Raw genomic sequence first — 17,582 nt, forward strand, 5'->3', positions numbered from 1 at the left:
AGACTAACTTAAGGGAATCAACAAAAATACTTTGCAGAAAGAAAAGGAAAAAACAACTTATGAAATAACTTCGATACTTTGACCTGCAGAAAAAGAAGTTCAAGTGGGTTTTAATGTAGCCCCTACAATTAAGAAAATTCAATTTTTTGACACATTCCCACTTCTCAACTATATTCAAGTCATAAGAAAGAAAGAAAAACCCAAGAGTATTCCACTTCTCTAGAAACAACTGCAGAAAGAGATTAGAATCAAGAGCAGACTCGTTAATTTTTTGTAGGACATAACTGTGCTGTTAAGCAATCTGTAATGAAAACAAGGTTGAAGAGAACTATTGGAAACGGAAAGAGAATTTGTGTCCTTCATTAACATAGGGTGCTACAGTGACACAATGGCAAGCAGGCCTACCTTCAATGGGCACTTGGATTCTCTGCAGCAGCCAGAGTCTGATTTCAGACTTATTATCTAGCTGAGATGGCAATGAAGAGGTTATTGATCCTTCGTGCTCCTTCTTCTCTGCTGTTGCGCCAACTTCTGGTGATGCCTCTTTCCTTCCATTAGAACACAAATCTGGCCCTTCTCTTTTGCCTTTCACAAATTTATTGGCTTGGGAATGTGAAGAGCTAAGGGTGAGGTCTATGCCTCCTGGTATACTGTTCCCCTCTTCCTTGACGTTAGCCTTACATAAGTCATCAGTAGTCTGTGGCTCATCCTTATCTTTACTGAGGTAAAATTCAATAAGTTTGTCTTTATTCAGCTCCTTGTTTGCATCCAGAGTTGTTTCCACCTTATTTGTTGGTGAACTACCCCCCTTGTTTATTTCAGGCACCACATCTAGCTTCTCACAGGACTCTAAATCAAGGACATCTTTAAGAACTTCATGCTTTGTCCCTGATTGGTCACAATTTTCTTTATTTGTTGCTTGCAACCAAACTTCCTTTCTCATTTTAGAGTCATTGGGAACACCAACTGTTCCAACATCTGTGCTCTTTACTTTGCTATCAGTCTGTGATGAAGTCTCTTCCAATTCAATAAAACCATCTTCTTCCAGAAGGGAATTATCTTTGGATAGGTCCAGACTAACACTCTCTACAGAATGTTCCGTGGTACATTCCAAAGCCACCCTTTTTGAAGGCTCGGGAGTGTTGGAGTCCCTTTGCGTTTCCTCCGACTTGGAGGTCACCAAGGAAGAACTTTCAGGAGGTTTAAGTTCAAGATCTGTAGACTTCTCCTTCTCCGTGGGCTTTATTGGTGTGGAATTCAGGGTGACAAAGTTGTCCGCTTTGGGCTTCTTCTTCTCCTTGTTTATGGATTTAAATTTGCTGAAAGGGTTGATATCCTTCTCAGAAGCAAGGTCTTCCCACTCACCAGGCCTGTACAAAGGACAAAGATCCTTTGGAATGTCGCTGTCAGGAAAGATGGTGGATGCATATGGAATGTTAAAATGGAGAACAAAATGATAACAAAATGAAAACTCAATAAATACTAAAATAAATAAACAAAACAAATGGCAAAAAGGAGCTTTCAACTAAAATACACCAAAGCAACATTGAAATAATTTGAAACAAACCAATTTTGCTTCTCGCAAAATAAAATGCAAGCCAACTGAAATAAGTAATTATGGAGTTGAAAGAATTGGTATAACAAAATATTTGTATTTTGAAGTTCATGTTGTGAAAGTGGAGAGATGGATGTATCATTAGGTACTCTGCAGGTATTTTTAAGGCTGAGGGGGCAAAAGACAAGACCCAGCCTGAGTCTTCAAGTTACTACAAAAGGAGCAACAGAATGACTATAAACTGTATAATTTCTTTTCTGTGATGGTTTTCAGGCCACTGATAGCAAACAAATCCCATCTCATCAGCTGAGTCTGATACAAAAGACTAGAAGCAGACTTAAGAAATCCAAGCTCAAAAACATGAGAAGGCCTCAGAAATCATAAGATCTACTATTCTATTATTTTCAAGGGTCTTGAAATTTTCCTTCTCTCAGCTGACAGCCTTTGAATGAGCCAAGATTCATGCTCTCAAGCTTTTCTCAGCAATCACAAATACATTTTTTTTAAAAGAGAAATTTTTAAATAGTTCAGCAAACTGCCCAACCTTGCTTCAAATAAATAAACTGAAGCCTGTGCATACGTATAAGCTCTCATTTTCTCATCCAGTATACAGAGATTAATTACGAATAATTTCAAGCCACTGGAAGAATCCCTGTATTTGCAAAGTGATTTCACAACTCCAGCGCTTCTCACTACTGGAGTAAATGTTCAGTTAAGACATGAAGATCCCTCTCATTACCTATGTGGTCATTATCTGTGATGATATGAATTATGCAATTGCAGCTGTACCTGTAAAGTAGCTGTATAGCATTATTACCATTAATACAATCATAGGAAGAGATTCAAGGACATTAGTCCTAACAGTCTGTCTTCAGAGGAAGATCCTACATATATCTACTCCTATACAGATCAGTCTACATCATTTAATATGCCAATAATTTGGAGCTCACAGCAGTGAATTATCTAAGCATTATCCTTTAATTAATGTTGTGGGACATTCTGCTGAAAAACCCATTCAAATAAAGAAACTAGCCTTACTAGATCCTTGACACTTAATTTCATTCCCCAGTTCCTTTCCCCACCCCCACCCCTTTTCACTGAATCTGTGCTTCTTAATTCAAAAATTAAGATTTAAGGCCAGTTTACATGTCCAGAACAAGAAGGAGGTCCTGTCATCTGGACAGCCCAGGACCTCCATACACACTACATGCTTGCTTGCATGTGGTATTTTCTGGGCAGCAATGTATAGACAAGCTGTGGAGGGCTTTCCTCCCTCCACAAAGAGGGTCACTGTATACAGCCTCACCACTTGAAAAAAGTGTGACCTGGGCCTAGTCTATATCACCATTCCTAATGAATGCAGAACTATTCTGCATCTCCCTTCCCTCCCACCCTCATTAGCTGTTTTGCTCCTCAATTTCTTCAAAGTTCTCCTTTCACTTCCCACTGGTTGTCCTCCACATCCCACTGGTTACATTCAAACATGGTCAACAAAGAATACTTCTTACGATGGCAGGGCATCTTTAATCTTCATGTGAGAGATATCGTTGTAGAGTGCAATCGAAACAACCTCATCCATGGGGCAAATGAGCCCGTACTCTTCACAGCCATTCTCAATTACCAGAGGGTCTGATTTGTGAGGATCAAACATGATGGTGTTGGGAGTGACTATCATGACCCCTCCTACCACACCCTTAAAATAAAAATAAATGAATTAGCACATCATATTTTCAAGACATGTTGTCCCTTATGTTCCCTCTCCCAAATTCCTTATACTCCCCTCATTGTCGTTCCCCCACCCCGCCCTTGCAATCATGTTTTCTACCAAAGTGCTCACTCTGAACAGACAACAGGTCAATACCCTACTGATACCAAGCAGTGATAAGGATTCCAAGTGCTCAAAGCACATCTATCTTCAGCAGACAAGGCCAGGGTTATAAAAGGGGATCAAGGTATTTAAATTTTATCCTTAGCTGCAATGAAATGGGAGCGACAGCTTGTTAATTAACTAGAGTCAAAATATTAGAATTCACGAGTCAAGCAAAAACCATTCTTCTCTGATCTTGGCTGCTTCCATGAACCTATCAAAGCTAGCAGGCCTCCTTTCTCATGTTAGCATGACTTCATTTCTTATGCTGATAATTCCCAACAGGAGACTTGGATGGCTATAGCACACTGAAGGCAAAATGGCAAATGGCTCTGCCTTAGAGCTTAGGTACATGTAATATGCATACTCATGAAATAAAAGATTTGGAACACTGAAGGAGGTGAATTTGCGGCAGGCACACAATTGGTGGAAAAACAGTGTAGTACTCCTTCCCTTCCTATGAGGCTTCTCTGTTCCAAATTACCTGCTCTTGCAGCTGCTGTCACCTAGTAAAAGCTGCTGCTAGACCCTAGCTATGTTTCTATGTGCATAATGTGTAGTTTCCTATTGAATCTTATGTGCCCAGAACCCCAAGCACACTCACAAGAACCATCTACAAAACAGCCCATTTTAGACTGTGGTCAGCCTACTTAGTAAAGCTAATTTTCAAATGCAAATAGATTTGTAGACAATAGAGATTAACAGTTCCAACATCTGCACACCTTATGATACTCTATTTGTTATTTGCCTATCATACACACACACCCCACACCCCCACACCCCTGTTGCAAAATAAATCACCAAAGCCTTCTACCTTGCCATCTGTGAAGTATCGACAGTTCATTTTCAAAAACTTGACAACAACTGGCTCATCTTCTTCTGAGGTGGAAGACAGGACTCTTTGGATTGGTCTGCAAACCCTTCTTGCTAAGTCAGCATCCTTGAATGATAAAGGTTTTTTAAAAAATAAAAAACCAGCAGACATTTGTGCGCCACAGTTCCTTGTGCAGGTGGCCGAGGCCACCACAGATTTCCCATTGTTTGCTGGTTTCTAGCGGCATGAAGAAAACCAGCCGTTCAAGCAGAGAGCCATGGCAAGCAAACAACGGAATATGTGGCAAATAGCCATGGAACTACTATCAAGTGACCCTTATGACATGCAAAGTGTTCCCATGTCAATTGCAAATATGATAAGCAATTTTACACTTTTCAAGGAAATCAAGAGCCATAATATCAAAAGATAGTATATACACTTAACTGACTAGACAGTACTTTCTAAACAACAGAGTCTGTATAACGTCTTACTGGAAAAGTAACACAAAAAATCTTGTGCAACCTTAAACTCTAACTAATTTATTGTGGCATAAGTTTTTGTGGACCAGAGCCCACTCCCTGAAATGCTATGCCAGAAAAAAAGGATTAAGATGCTTCTTGGCTAAAACTGACTCTAACATGAAAGTCTTACCGGAAGTTTATCATACTCTGCATCTGATGAGGAAGGTGAAACAGTAGCGCCAGGGCTTGAAGAAGCTAGTTTCGCAGCAGCAGAAAGAGGCTCACTATCTGGCACATACAGAACCTAGGCCAACCCCCCACAAAAGAAACAAGATTATTACAACAACATACACTGTGAAGACAACCGATTTACAAAGCATTATTTTAAAGCACCAAGCTACACACACACACACACACACACACACACACACCTATTAGCTTCTTGAATTTTGTCCCTCTCTCATTGCAGGATAGTGACAATCCTGACTTTCATTCCTGACTTAACACAAACAACTAGTGAAGTGATTATGCACCTATAAATGTGTTTAAAATCACCTTAAATTATATATATATATATATATATATATATATATATATATATATATATATATATATATATATATATTTGCTTTCGTAGATTTTCACGGGTACAGGAATGCAGGTTTTGGTGTCTTCGGGTGTCTTCCCGTGTAAGAGTCGGGGTGTCTGTGCGACGTTTCGACGAGGTCTTACTCGTCATCTTCAGGCTGGTGCTTTCGGCTTCTTGTTACTGGAACAGAGCTCTGTTCCAGTAACAAGAAGCCGAAAGCACCAGCCTGAAGATGACGAGTAAGACCTCGTCGAAACGTCGCACAGACACCCCGACTCTTACACGGGAAGACACCCGAAGACACCAAAACCTGCATATATGTGTATATATATATATATATATATATATATATATATATTTGCTTTCGTAGATTTTCACGGGTATAGGAATGCAGGTTTTGGTGTCTTCGGGTGTCTTCCCGTGTAAGAGTCGGGGTGTCTGTGCGACGTTTCGACGAGGTCTCACTCGTCATCTTCAGGCTGGTGCTTTCGGCTTCTTGTTACTGGAACAGAGCAGAGTCTGGTGTTTGAGTTCCTATAAATACTGTTGAGGGGTGTGGTGTATAGCCTCCAACGTTCTGGGCAGAGAGGAAGTTCCTAGATTAGTGTGCCTTTTCTTCTTTTGTTCCTTAATTACTTGAGGGATATCTTGGGTGATTTCATGAGTGATATTCTGAATACCACTGGGTGGGTCATTAAGTGTAGATTAGTTGCTAAAGCTTTCGTGTCTTGACCTCTTGAGCTTGTGAAGAGTTTTTCTGAGAAGATGGCTGTGCTGCATTTAGTTGTGCTTTGGCTTGGCTTCGTGTATAGGGGCGAGCTGTGGTTTTGTGCCTTGTGCCAGCCAGATCTGTGTAGGGATTGCAGGGGGGTGCAGCATCCGGAGGTGCCACTATAGTTTGGCTACTGGATGGAGTCTGTAATATGTCTGTGGAGAGGGTCTGGGTTTGGGTCTGGTGTGGTTGATTGGTGACGGCGTTCTGTGTGCCTCTGGTTCTGGTGTCGGTTTTTGTGGGGAGGGCTAATTTCCAGATGTCTGGCAGGCGGGACGTGTCGTCACGCTTGTTCATGTTGTGAGGGTGTTTCTCTATCTCGATGGCTTCCATGATTATTCTCTTGTGGTGATGTTCCATATTAAAGAGCAATTTGGAATCTGCAAAATTAATTTCGTGTCCTGTTTCTTTCATGTGTTGGAAAAGAGAGGAAGTTTTTTCTTCTTTTTTGACGGCATTCTTGTGTTCTGCGATACGTGCATTTATTCGTCTGTTTGTTTGTCCAATGTACGTGGCTGGGCAGACTTTGCAGGGTATTTCATAGACCCCTTGGTTTTCCAGCTGGATTTTGTCTTTTGGGTTTCTGAGGATATTGGCTATTTTTTGGTTGGTGCAGAAGGCTGTTTTGATATTGTGTTTATGGAGGATTTTGCTGATTTTGTCTGTAGTGCCCTTGATATAAGGAAGGAGGGCCATGCCATTGTTTTCTTCTGTGTCTTGGTTTTTGGGGGGTGTTTCTTTTTGGATTAGCTTAGTAACCCTGTTTTTCTGGTATCCATTGGCGATTAACACATTTGAGAGATTCTGTAACTCAGTTGTCAAGTGGTCTTTGTCAGCCAGGTGTTTGGTTCTGGAGATGAGAGTCTTGGCTACGGAGTTTATTTGTGCAGGGTGGTGGTGTGATTGTGCATGTAAGTAGCGGTTGGTGTGTGTTTTTTTCCGGTAGATAGTGTGTCCTAGGGAGCCATCAGGTTTTTTGTAGATTAGGACGTCAAGAAAGGGGAGTTGGTTGTTGTCTTCTATTTCCATAGTGAATTGTATTTTGGGGTGTAGGCTGTTGAGATGTGTGAGGAAGCTATCTAGTTTTTCTTTCCCGTGTGGCCAAATTACAAAGGTGTCGTCAACATATCTGAGCCAAACAAACAGACGAATAAATGCACGTATCGCAGAACACAAGAATGCCGTCAAAAAAGAAGAAAAAACTTCCTCTCTTTTCCAACACATGAAAGAAACAGGACACGAAATTAATTTTGCAGATTCCAAATTGCTCTTTAATATGGAACATCACCACAAGAGAATAATCATGGAAGCCATCGAGATAGAGAAACACCCTCACAACATGAACAAGCGTGACGACACGTCCCGCCTGCCAGACATCTGGAAATTAGCCCTCCCCACAAAAACCGACACCAGAACCAGAGGCACACAGAACGCCGTCACCAATCAACCACACCAGACCCAAACCCAGACCCTCTCCACAGACATATTACAGACTCCATCCAGTAGCCAAACTATAGTGGCACCTCCGGATGCTGCACCCCCCTGCAATCCCTACACAGATCTGGCTGGCACAAGGCACAAAACCACAGCTCGCCCCTATACACGAAGCCAAGCCAAAGCACAACTAAATGCAGCACAGCCATCTTCTCAGAAAAACTCTTCACAAGCTCAAGAGGTCAAGACACGAAAGCTTTAGCAACTAATCTACACTTAATGACCCACCCAGTGGTATTCAGAATATCACTCATGAAATCACCCAAGATATCCCTCAAGTAATTAAGGAACAAAAGAAGAAAAGGCACACTAATCTAGGAACTTCCTCTCTGCCCAGAACGTTGGAGGCTATACACCACACCCCTCAACAGTATTTATAGGAACTCAAACACCAGACTCTGCTCTGTTCCAGTAACAAGAAGCCGAAAGCACCAGCCTGAAGATGACGAGTGAGACCTCGTCGAAACGTCGCACAGACACCCCGACTCTTACACGGGAAGACACCCGAAGACACCAAAACCTGCATTCCTGTACCCGTGAAAATCTACGAAAGCATATATATATATATATATATATATATATATATATATATATATATATATAACAACAACAATATTTACAGTGCAATCCTATACATACCCTCTCAGAAGTAAACACTGTTAATTCAATGCAGTTTACTCCCAGGTAAAGGGGTATAGGATTGCAGCCTTAAGCACATATAACTGGTACAGGATTTCAGCCCAGTGCAGAAGTTATCACAGGTCTGCCTGCACAGATACATGCAAAGGGTCCCAGGTTCAGTTTCAGGCATCCCCAGATGTGTCTGGGAAACACTCTTACCTGAAACCACAGACAGCTGCTTCCAAGCAGTATAGGAAATGCTCTGCTAGTTGGACATATGATCTGAGCATATAAAGTTGTGTTCTTATAAAACCAGTGTTATTTTGCATGCAGACAGGAGGGAGGGGTTGTGCCACTCACTTGACTTCTCACTGGCTGCATAACGGCTGCATACCAGGAGGCAGCAGCAAGGTTGGTGTGGTGCAAACTCGCCAGCAGGTGCAAAAGATTGGATCCACCAGCATGTCTGCACTGCGTCACCCCTTCCTTTATTGCTGCGTCACTTTATGCAGCAGCAGCACAGCTCCACCATGCTATCCACCACTGTGCCCAGTGCATGTGGCTCTGAAGCCACTCCATGCCTACGATCACTTACGAGGGTATGGTGTCATTCCATTGTTCTAGTTATTTCAAAATGATACTAGAAGAGCCTTCTTTAACTAGTACAGATCACATCTTTTAGAAAATTGGATTTAATCACAACCCGGTTACCTGGCCCGGAACAATTGTGTGTGTGAAGAGCCTGTTGAGTTCCACAAGTTTATTTGGAGTGATGTTAAACTTCAGAGCGATGCTGTTCAGAGTATCTTGGCTTCCAGCCTGAGGGAGGGAAGATAGAAAGATTAAAATGTTATTGCACTGTCCTCGATCATGCCTGTTTAAAAACAACAAATATAAAACCTAGAGAGCCAGTGTGGTGTAGTGGTTAAGAGTGGTAAACTCGTAATCTGGGGAACTGGGTTCGCGTCTCCGCTCCTCCGCATGCAGCTGCTGGGTGACCTTGGGCCAGTCACACTTCTCTGAAGTCTCTCAGCCCCACTCACCTCACAGAGTGTTTGTTGTGGGGGAGGAAGGGAAAGGAGAATGTTAGCCGCTTTGAGACTCCTTAAAGGGAGTGGTGAAAGGCGGGATATCAAATCCAAACACTTCTCTTCTTCTCTTCTTCTAATTTTAAGATGACCATTTCCTCTATGCAGGGGGAAATAACCAAACTATGTAGCATTTCAAAAACCACCACACATTTCTAAGAAGGCTCTAGTCACAAAACAAAGTAGATTCTGGTGCACAAAAGCTTCTGCTGTAATAAATTATTAGCCTTTAAAATGCAATGGAACGTGCACTTATTTTTTGCTGCAAGAATTATTGACGGGAGAGGAATGGCAGACAAAGATGATGGACTATGCAGAATTAGCAAAGCTGACGGGGAAAATCCAAAAGCAGAGTGAACAAGCATTCCAGAGAGAGTGGAGTAAATGTATTCAATATATAGACAATCACTGTAAACACATAAAGACACCAGCCGGGCTGCATTAAATCTTGCAATGTTTATTAAGAGGAACTTTTCTACAAATGTGCTTAAAAACTAATATAATATTAAGAAAAATGTAGAATTGTGATGATATAAATGTGAGGAAATATGAGGTAGTTATATAAAAACCAGATGACGAGATGGAGGAAAGTCGATTGATTAGCTCACTAAAGCTTAAAATTTGCAAAAGTAAATAAGATGTTATATCAATGTTAAAAATGGAAAATCAATAAAAAATATTAGTTAAAAAAATACAGTTATTTTTTGCTGCAACTGATTAACATGGCAATGCCTCTGGAAATATATTTTCGCAGAATGTGTGCAACACTACAGAATAAAGTGGATTTATTAGCTACAAATTACCCAGTCTCTCTTACATGAGAATGCTCATGGCTTAAAGTGGATTCAAAGTTGTTGTTAATCTAACTCCCATTCAAACCCAGAGCCCTAACTTTTCTTGTATGCATTCTCTGGTGCTTGCATTTGACCTCTGGGAGCAGCCAAGATCAATCTAGCCTGCCAACACATAAAAGTATCTTATCTTTGCAATACACGTGAGGCTTGTGGAAAATACTCCCATCTTTTGAATCTGGACTGGAGGGAGAATTTAATTGAAGGAACCTAAGTGAAAACAAACACTCATATACAACAGATCAATAGGATTGGCCCACTTGAGTCTCTGTTTATAGCTAGTTAAGTCAATCCTTTATTGGCTTTACAAGATAAGAGGAAGTTGTATCCAGAGCAAACTTGTTTTCTAACCATTGTACATAATCCACTGAACCACAGCATGTGTACTAGAGCTTGAGCATGTAACAGCGTCTTGTACTTTTCACCCCATTCCTTCTTCTTGCTAATCTATTAATTTAGAAGCTTCTTTAGAACAGACCCTGGAGCTTTGTGGACAATGAAAACATCAATTCTAGGTGAAGTGGTGATTTTTTTATAAAAAGACAAATCTGATTGCTAGAGATCAGAAAGGCTCCGACAGCCACCACCTACTCATACAGTCAAGGCTAGACCTACCCAACAAGGAGGCCAGTAGGCACAATTCCCACCTTCCCTACACGCCGTGAGTCTGTAGCCAAGATTATATGTGTAGAAATCCTTGACATGAAGGGAGATTCTCAAAGGCCAAGTACTCGTGCAGAAGGATGGTACACACACAGAACCGCTTTGAGCATGTGATGAATGTACAGGCAGATGGGTGTGCAACCATCAAGCACACGGGATGTTGGATTAGCCTGAATAGTTCCACAACACCTTCACAGGTTCCTTTAACATGTTTGGGGTGAGGACTGTCAGAACTCTTCTATCATTTGGAAAGAGACTGAAAATAAAAACAGCCAGGATCCTAACAAATGTATATGGCAGTCATATTTGAATTACTTTGTTCAGTTCTGGCCATCACAGCTTAAAAAAAGAAAAGAAAAAGAAAAGGCAAGCATGGAAAATGGCAACCGAAAAAGATCAAAACTAAAAAGAAGCATATGAAACTAGTTTAGCATGATGCACAAACCAGGCTGCTTTCTCCTCCACTAGCCCACTTGGTAGAAGGAATCTACACACACACACACACACACACTTTTTTTTTACTGGACTGCAAAGGGAAAGGATTCCATACTGGGCACAGATAAGGGACTTCCCCCTCTTCCACAGGCAACATGGAAACTACTTGAAGCAGGGTAGAAAAAAAATATGTTTGCAGGCTAGTAACTTTTTGCAAGGCTGGGGGGGGGGTTAACACAGTTAAACTGACTGGCAATAAATTCAAGGCAGGAAAAAAAATACTCTTGCATAATTAAGTTATTAAGGCTGCAATCCCAGACACAATTATCTGGGAGTAACCCATATTGTACTTAATGCAGCTTACTTCTGAGTAGACACACACTGTATTGCACTGTGAACCTGCTGTTGTACGATTTGTTGATAGCTATGGTTCATGATAGCTAAAAGGAACCTCCAGGATTCAGAAATAGTATACCAATTACCAGAGAAGGGAGGGGAGGCTGTTGAGTTCAAGATACGCATTATTACTACTACTACTACTATTTTTATTATTTACTATGTATGTGAATCAGATACAGGATATATTAAAAGTTATTTATACTGTGCAGCATCTGGGCAGCAGTGTCTGGGCAGAAATCGGTAAAATGTCCAAACTTTTCTGTCCGGATTTTCAGTTTGAAATATGGCAACCCTACTATAATTTTCCCCTTCTCCCAAAGAAGAGAAATAACTTCACTCTAAGATGAAGCACACAACAGCAGCTTTCAAAGGCCAAAGTATGTAGGGCAACTGCATTATTATGAGTGGGGAAACTGATGCTAGGCTACAGATTCTGCTTTAAGGATATTTATGAAACTTATTTCCCGGTATGTATATACCTATTGTACAGATTTAGTGAGATTTCCATGAGCCAATCAGGAACGTTGGGGCAGAACAAGCAACTTTATGAAAATTGGGTTTCTGGTTCACATCTAGGAAAAGACATATGCCATGTTATAAGTGACACAGTCCTCTATTTCAGGGGTCACCCAACCTTCTGGACCAGTGAGCACACCGGGAATTCTGAGACTGTGCATGGGGTGCCCCAGCTTTGCTCTTATTATTGCAAAACTACTATTGCATATCACTTTGAATTTTAATATATGTGCTGCCGAAGCGAGCACTATTGCATATCACTTTGAAATGAAATAGTGCCTGCCATTGCTTGCATGCTCAGTGAGGTGGGTAGCTGCAGCAGCGAGGACAACCCTGTGTTGGGCAGGTGGCTTCAGGGATTGGCACTGGGACTGGGCCCCCACTAGGCCTTGGAAGATGCCCAGTGATTCTAACCCCTGCTGCTGGGCCTGGATCCATCCCCTGCCCTATTGCTTGATTTGAGAGGCACTCCTCTCACATTTTGTTCTTGAGAACAGTTACTTGAAATGTGGTTATGTTTAAGAGGGGGTACTCAGTATAGGTAAGACTGAGCTAGTGCATGCAGGAACCAGGCCGGAAGAGGAAACAACCTCTTGTATATTGTGGATATTTAGTGAGACCTTTAGTGGATAGATACCATTGGTGGTACTAGTGGAGACACAGGTGGCTCCTGCCCGGTTATACTCAGGAAAAGGATCACTTCCTCTTGTGAATAGGATAAAAACAACAAATTAGGATGTAGAGGAATAGCATAGCATGGGGAAATAGAATGGGCATACCACTCCCAAAAATATTCATGCAATAGATTCCGAGCAGCTACTCTTACCGTGTATTCTATTGTACCATGTGGCTTCTGAGAGACCATTTTCTTTTCTTTCTTCTCATTGGTTTTGGTTTGATTGTCCTCTGAAAGAGAAACCCCAAGACCGATTACCTAAAATGTGAACAACTTTCAAATCACTAATTGGTAAACATAAGCAAAATAATATTAAACCAGGTTTGTCTCGGCCAAACATGAAAACTGGTGATTAACGAATCATAAATAATAATTTTATTATTTATACCACACCCATCTGGATGGCTTACAACATATATAAAAACATTATAAAACCTCAAATATTAAAAACTTTTCGATACAGGGCTGCCTGTCACAGAAAAGCTATTATTGACAATATTTTTAACAGTAATGCTTGAGTGTTGCATTAAGTAAGGGAAGTATCATTGATCTTTTATTGGTAGGCTAGTAGCCACAAGTGAGTTATGCCCTAAGCTAAGGTGGGTCACCAACATTTTCTTATCTGTTTGTGTTTTTAGCAAGGAGAAAGAGGAAGAAAAACAGGCATGCTGTATATGGTAAAGAATTAAAAGTGGGTCAACGGTTGCAAGTTGAGGCTAAATGTGGGTGTTACGTCAGGAAAAGTTGAAATACACTGTGACAAATGTTAACGGCAAAAAACCCCGCCACTATCTACCTGAGGTGTACACAGCGTGCCTAAGGGCTTGGACAAAGTTGAGATCATGACAGGACAAATCACTCAGGCATTTGCAATATCAACAAGAATTGTGCGTTCTGCTGATGTCACAACTGCCTATGTGCGCTCTTTCCAGTCATCCAAGATTTTTATGGTTGGGGCTACTGGGCTCAGCAGGACTCTGCAGAAGACCTTGTATGGGCATTAGTCTTTTGCAAGATCAGAAAACAAAACTTATTTCAAAAGGATATCCTTTGTGTTCTGCTAGATGCTTTTGTTGAGGACACACATAAGCGGTTACGGTAATTGTACAAAACTGAAGCTTGAAACTGTCAGGCCATATTCACACATAAGCAGTAAAGGCACCTCTGCTACTAACAGAACTAAAACATTCTAACATTGCCCGCATTAAACAAAGTTGTACATCAGAATAGCCTTATTATTTTTATTTCTAGAACCACCCTTCAGCTGATGATTGCGGGGCAGCACGGCAATACATAAAATCTTCCACTAAAAGAAACACAAATGAAACCAAATGCAGCCTTGAAACATCATAAAATATATTAATATCACCTCCAAAGTTCTAAGTGTCAGATAGACCCTTGTTATCTCTGCTTCTTCCAAATGCTAAATGACTGAACCAGTGCATCTTTAGATGGGAGGCAAAAAGAAAATATTGAGGGGGTCAGGAAAACAAAATGGGGAATGATGGGTCCATCTAGCCTACAACTCCTCTGAATGGCAGCAACTTTTGAGGGTCTTCTTGGGCCTTTTCCAGACATCCAGCATCTCTTTAACTGGAGATGCCAAGGACTGAACACACAAAACTATGGCTGTTTCTCCCACTTTGAATATCCCACACAGGATCTGGCATATCTGCTACGAGAACCTACCTAAGGGCCAAACAAATTATTTTAAAAAATGTCTATCCCGGGATAAACATTATGTAGGGTAGTATATAAATGTCTTAAGCAAAGAAGCAAGCATTTCTTTGAAGGTTCTTTCTTTCTTTTTAACCAACACCAGCCTCTGAGGTTAGAAATTTCAGTTGAAAAGGAGCAGATAAAGGGGGCCAGGCAGGAAGAAAGCAGCTGTTTAACTCTTTCTCTTCCAACCATTTTGAAGCTCAGATTCTTCCTGCCCAACTTGCTTTTTACTTTGTAGAGGGGAAATACAGGGCTGTATATTTTCTTCCTTGGTGGAAACAAACAAACAAACAAACCAGCATGAGATGGGAGATTTGAAGTGAAAAACCTGCTAGAAGGGAAAGGTATGAGGCCAATTTATCTTTCTTTCTCCACGGACACACACCTCCAACTAAAATCAACTTCAGAGTCAATTTTTCATATATATATTTTTATAAAGAAAACATCAGAGAGAAGATACATGTGCCTGTGTTTAATGTGCAATCCATCAGAATTACTATATGAATTTTTAACAATAAAGCATTGAGGTTCCATTTTTTTCAATAAGAGTTGCTTCAGCATTATATTTACCATGGGAGTTGAGACTCAAGCTAGCTGCCCAATGATGGTTGCTTAATGTCTTAAAACACTTTTAAAAAATAAACATTAAATGTACATTTCTAGGTGATTGTCATTATCACATGTGCACACATAGTAGCGGATATGTCATGTTTTCTGTGGGAGAGCTGTAGATGTAAAAAGCTGTAATGAAAAATATGGTTAGGTATCCTCAGATAGCTCTGAAAGCCCATTCACCTTGTCTAGTTTCCCAAGTTCTATTCTCCCTGAGCCCCACTCCTCCTCCATGTCTGATAACCATCAGCAGACAGGAATCAGTGGTTTGCATACCTAACAACAGGTAAGGCTGCCTGTAATCCACACACCAGGAAAAATGCTTTGGGGCTGAAAAGCTGTGCATAACCTTTAGGAACTTCTTCTTTGCCATCTCACTGTGATCAATGGCCACAGCTTCTGGCAGAGACTCACAGCTGTCCCCGGTTGCAGAACTGTAGCCTGAAGATGGCAAGCCCTCCTCCCATTCCACCTTGATTATTCTCCCCGGGAGTTTACAGGCGGCAGGGACAGCAGCAGCAGCAGCAGCAGCTTGGCAGGCCTTCCCGGACACTTCCGGCAAACAGCTCTTGCAGAATCCTCCTGGATGGTGGGCACAGCAACACTCGACCGCAAACATCTTCAAGCGCAGGAATGCCAACAAGTCACCTAAATCATGTGTCCAAAAGTCCTGAGTTTCCCCTTTTACAACTTTCTTTTTTTAAAAAAAAAAAAAGCAAGGGAAAGGTTCTTTGCCACGCCTCTGCTAAATCAGCCTCGCTGGACTTGAAAGCAAGCAAGGCTGACAGAGAACGGAAAATAAGCCACAGCAAAATCACTCAGAATACAAATCGGCCAGTTTCCCCCCACTCAGAGAAAATTAGAATCTAATAGTGCCATTACTTGTGTGTGTTTGCGCGTGTGCACACACACACACTCTCAAACACACAAAATCCCCATCTTTTTCAAAGCCTCTGCTAAGGAAGTGGCTGAGGAAGGGGCTTGTCCAAGTCTGTGGAATCCAGCTCTGAGGAAAGGGAAGCAGATTAGTGTAATTCTGCATACTCCACCCCTCAGCTGAAATATGAGCACAGTCCCCTTGTAGCAAAGGGAACAGGAGGCTCCCGAGGCACAGAGAGGGCACGTAGTGTGCTGAGTTTTCACAAGCAGGGCTTACGCTAATTTTGGTATCTCTCACAACTTGATCGTAATGAGATTTATATAGAAATTTCCACAGCTGGTAACTTTACAAGCGCTTTTGCATTCCCACCGTATGTAATGCAAATGTAAAACATGTACAGAGGACTAGCTAACACATTGGGAAGATGGGCATGGAATGTTGGGGGGTTGTTTAACACTGGGGTGGCAAATCTCCAGTTTGGAGGCTGATCCAGTGCCCTCCCCCACCCAGCAAATTTTCCTGGACTTTCGATAAGATCCCATCAATTTTGACAGTGGTGGTGAAAATGAAATGAAGTGAAGTGAAGCAGGCACAGCACTGGTTGTTGCTGGGTGGTGTCGAATGCTCTGTTGAGGATGCAAATCACCCCCTCCCCAGAAATCTTAACAATCATCTGATGAGTGTAGAGGTAGAAATGTCCTCTCTAACATGATCTGCAAGGATCAGCTGAGTAAGGTGTATGTGTGGGGTCACATCCACCACTGTCTCTTTGGCCAAAAATGTCCAGCCCCACCCCTGGTTTAGTGTTATGAAGATAAGCCACAGTGAGTCTCAGACTCACACACTTTTCCTTTCTCCTCCTCCAGGATGGTCATGAGATTACAGTGGTACCTCGAGATGCGAACAGGATCCGTTCCGGAGCCCTGTTCACATCCTGAATGGAACGTAAGACGTGACGGCGCATCTGCGTGTGCCATGTTTTGACGCTTCCACGCACGCACATGATGTTATTTTGAGTGTCTGCGCATGCACGAGCAGCGAAACCCGGAAGTAACGCGCTCTGTTACTTCCGGCTTGCCGCGGAACGCAACCCAAAAGCGTTCAGCCTGAAGCACATTCAATCCGAGGTATGACTGTATCTTTATATTCACACACAATATATAACAAGTTAGACCAATGGTCCATCAAATCCAGAACTCTCTTCATTGCCCTGGTGAGCACTAGCTCTTCAGGATTCTCAGGCAAAAATCATCACAAGATCTATTAATTGAGATGTTTTGGGACTGAATCATGACCTCATACCATCAAAACTTTGGGCTCCACCACAGAGCTACAGCTCCTCCTAAGCATCAGTTACCAGCTTTCTGACTTTTACATACAATCTAACATATTTGTTAACAAATATTGACTAGACAAGTGTTATTTATTCGGATAGTCAGGAAGTGTATTTACAACCTGGAAATAGGTTGAACATTTTGATCTCATGCCAAAAAACAACGCAGCCCCAATCACCACAGGGATGACTAGAGGGGGAAAGATTTGAATGCCACTACAATGCTAGCTTTGA

At 41.6% G+C, this 17,582-nt stretch overlaps 1 protein-coding gene across 2 annotated transcripts in view; it reads right to left on the minus strand.

Moving 5' to 3' along the window:
* NCOA7 (nuclear receptor coactivator 7) overlaps nucleotides 1-17,582 on the minus strand; it is a 71,661-nt gene that overhangs the window by 23,230 nt on the left and 30,849 nt on the right. Inside the window, exons 4-9 of one of the 2 annotated variants that reach the window (XM_082216071.1) lie at nucleotides 12,952-13,031; nucleotides 8,885-8,992; nucleotides 4,888-5,001; nucleotides 4,237-4,362; nucleotides 3,064-3,248; nucleotides 406-1,370 (exon numbers count right to left, since the gene is read on the minus strand). In XM_082216071.1, the coding sequence (XP_082072197.1) occupies nucleotides 406-1,370; nucleotides 3,064-3,248; nucleotides 4,237-4,362; nucleotides 4,888-5,001; nucleotides 8,885-8,992; nucleotides 12,952-13,031 (1,578 nt within the window). Of the gene's footprint in view, nucleotides 1-405; nucleotides 1,404-3,063; nucleotides 3,249-4,236; nucleotides 4,363-4,887; nucleotides 5,002-8,884; nucleotides 8,993-12,951; nucleotides 13,032-17,582 lie in introns of both variants that reach the window. The other variant, XM_082216070.1, reaches the window with a different exon arrangement.

The sequence above is a fragment of the Podarcis vaucheri genome, assembly GCF_965113315.1.
Source record: "Podarcis vaucheri genome assembly, chromosome: 3".
NCBI classification, from domain to species: domain Eukaryota; kingdom Metazoa; phylum Chordata; class Lepidosauria; order Squamata; family Lacertidae; genus Podarcis; species Podarcis vaucheri.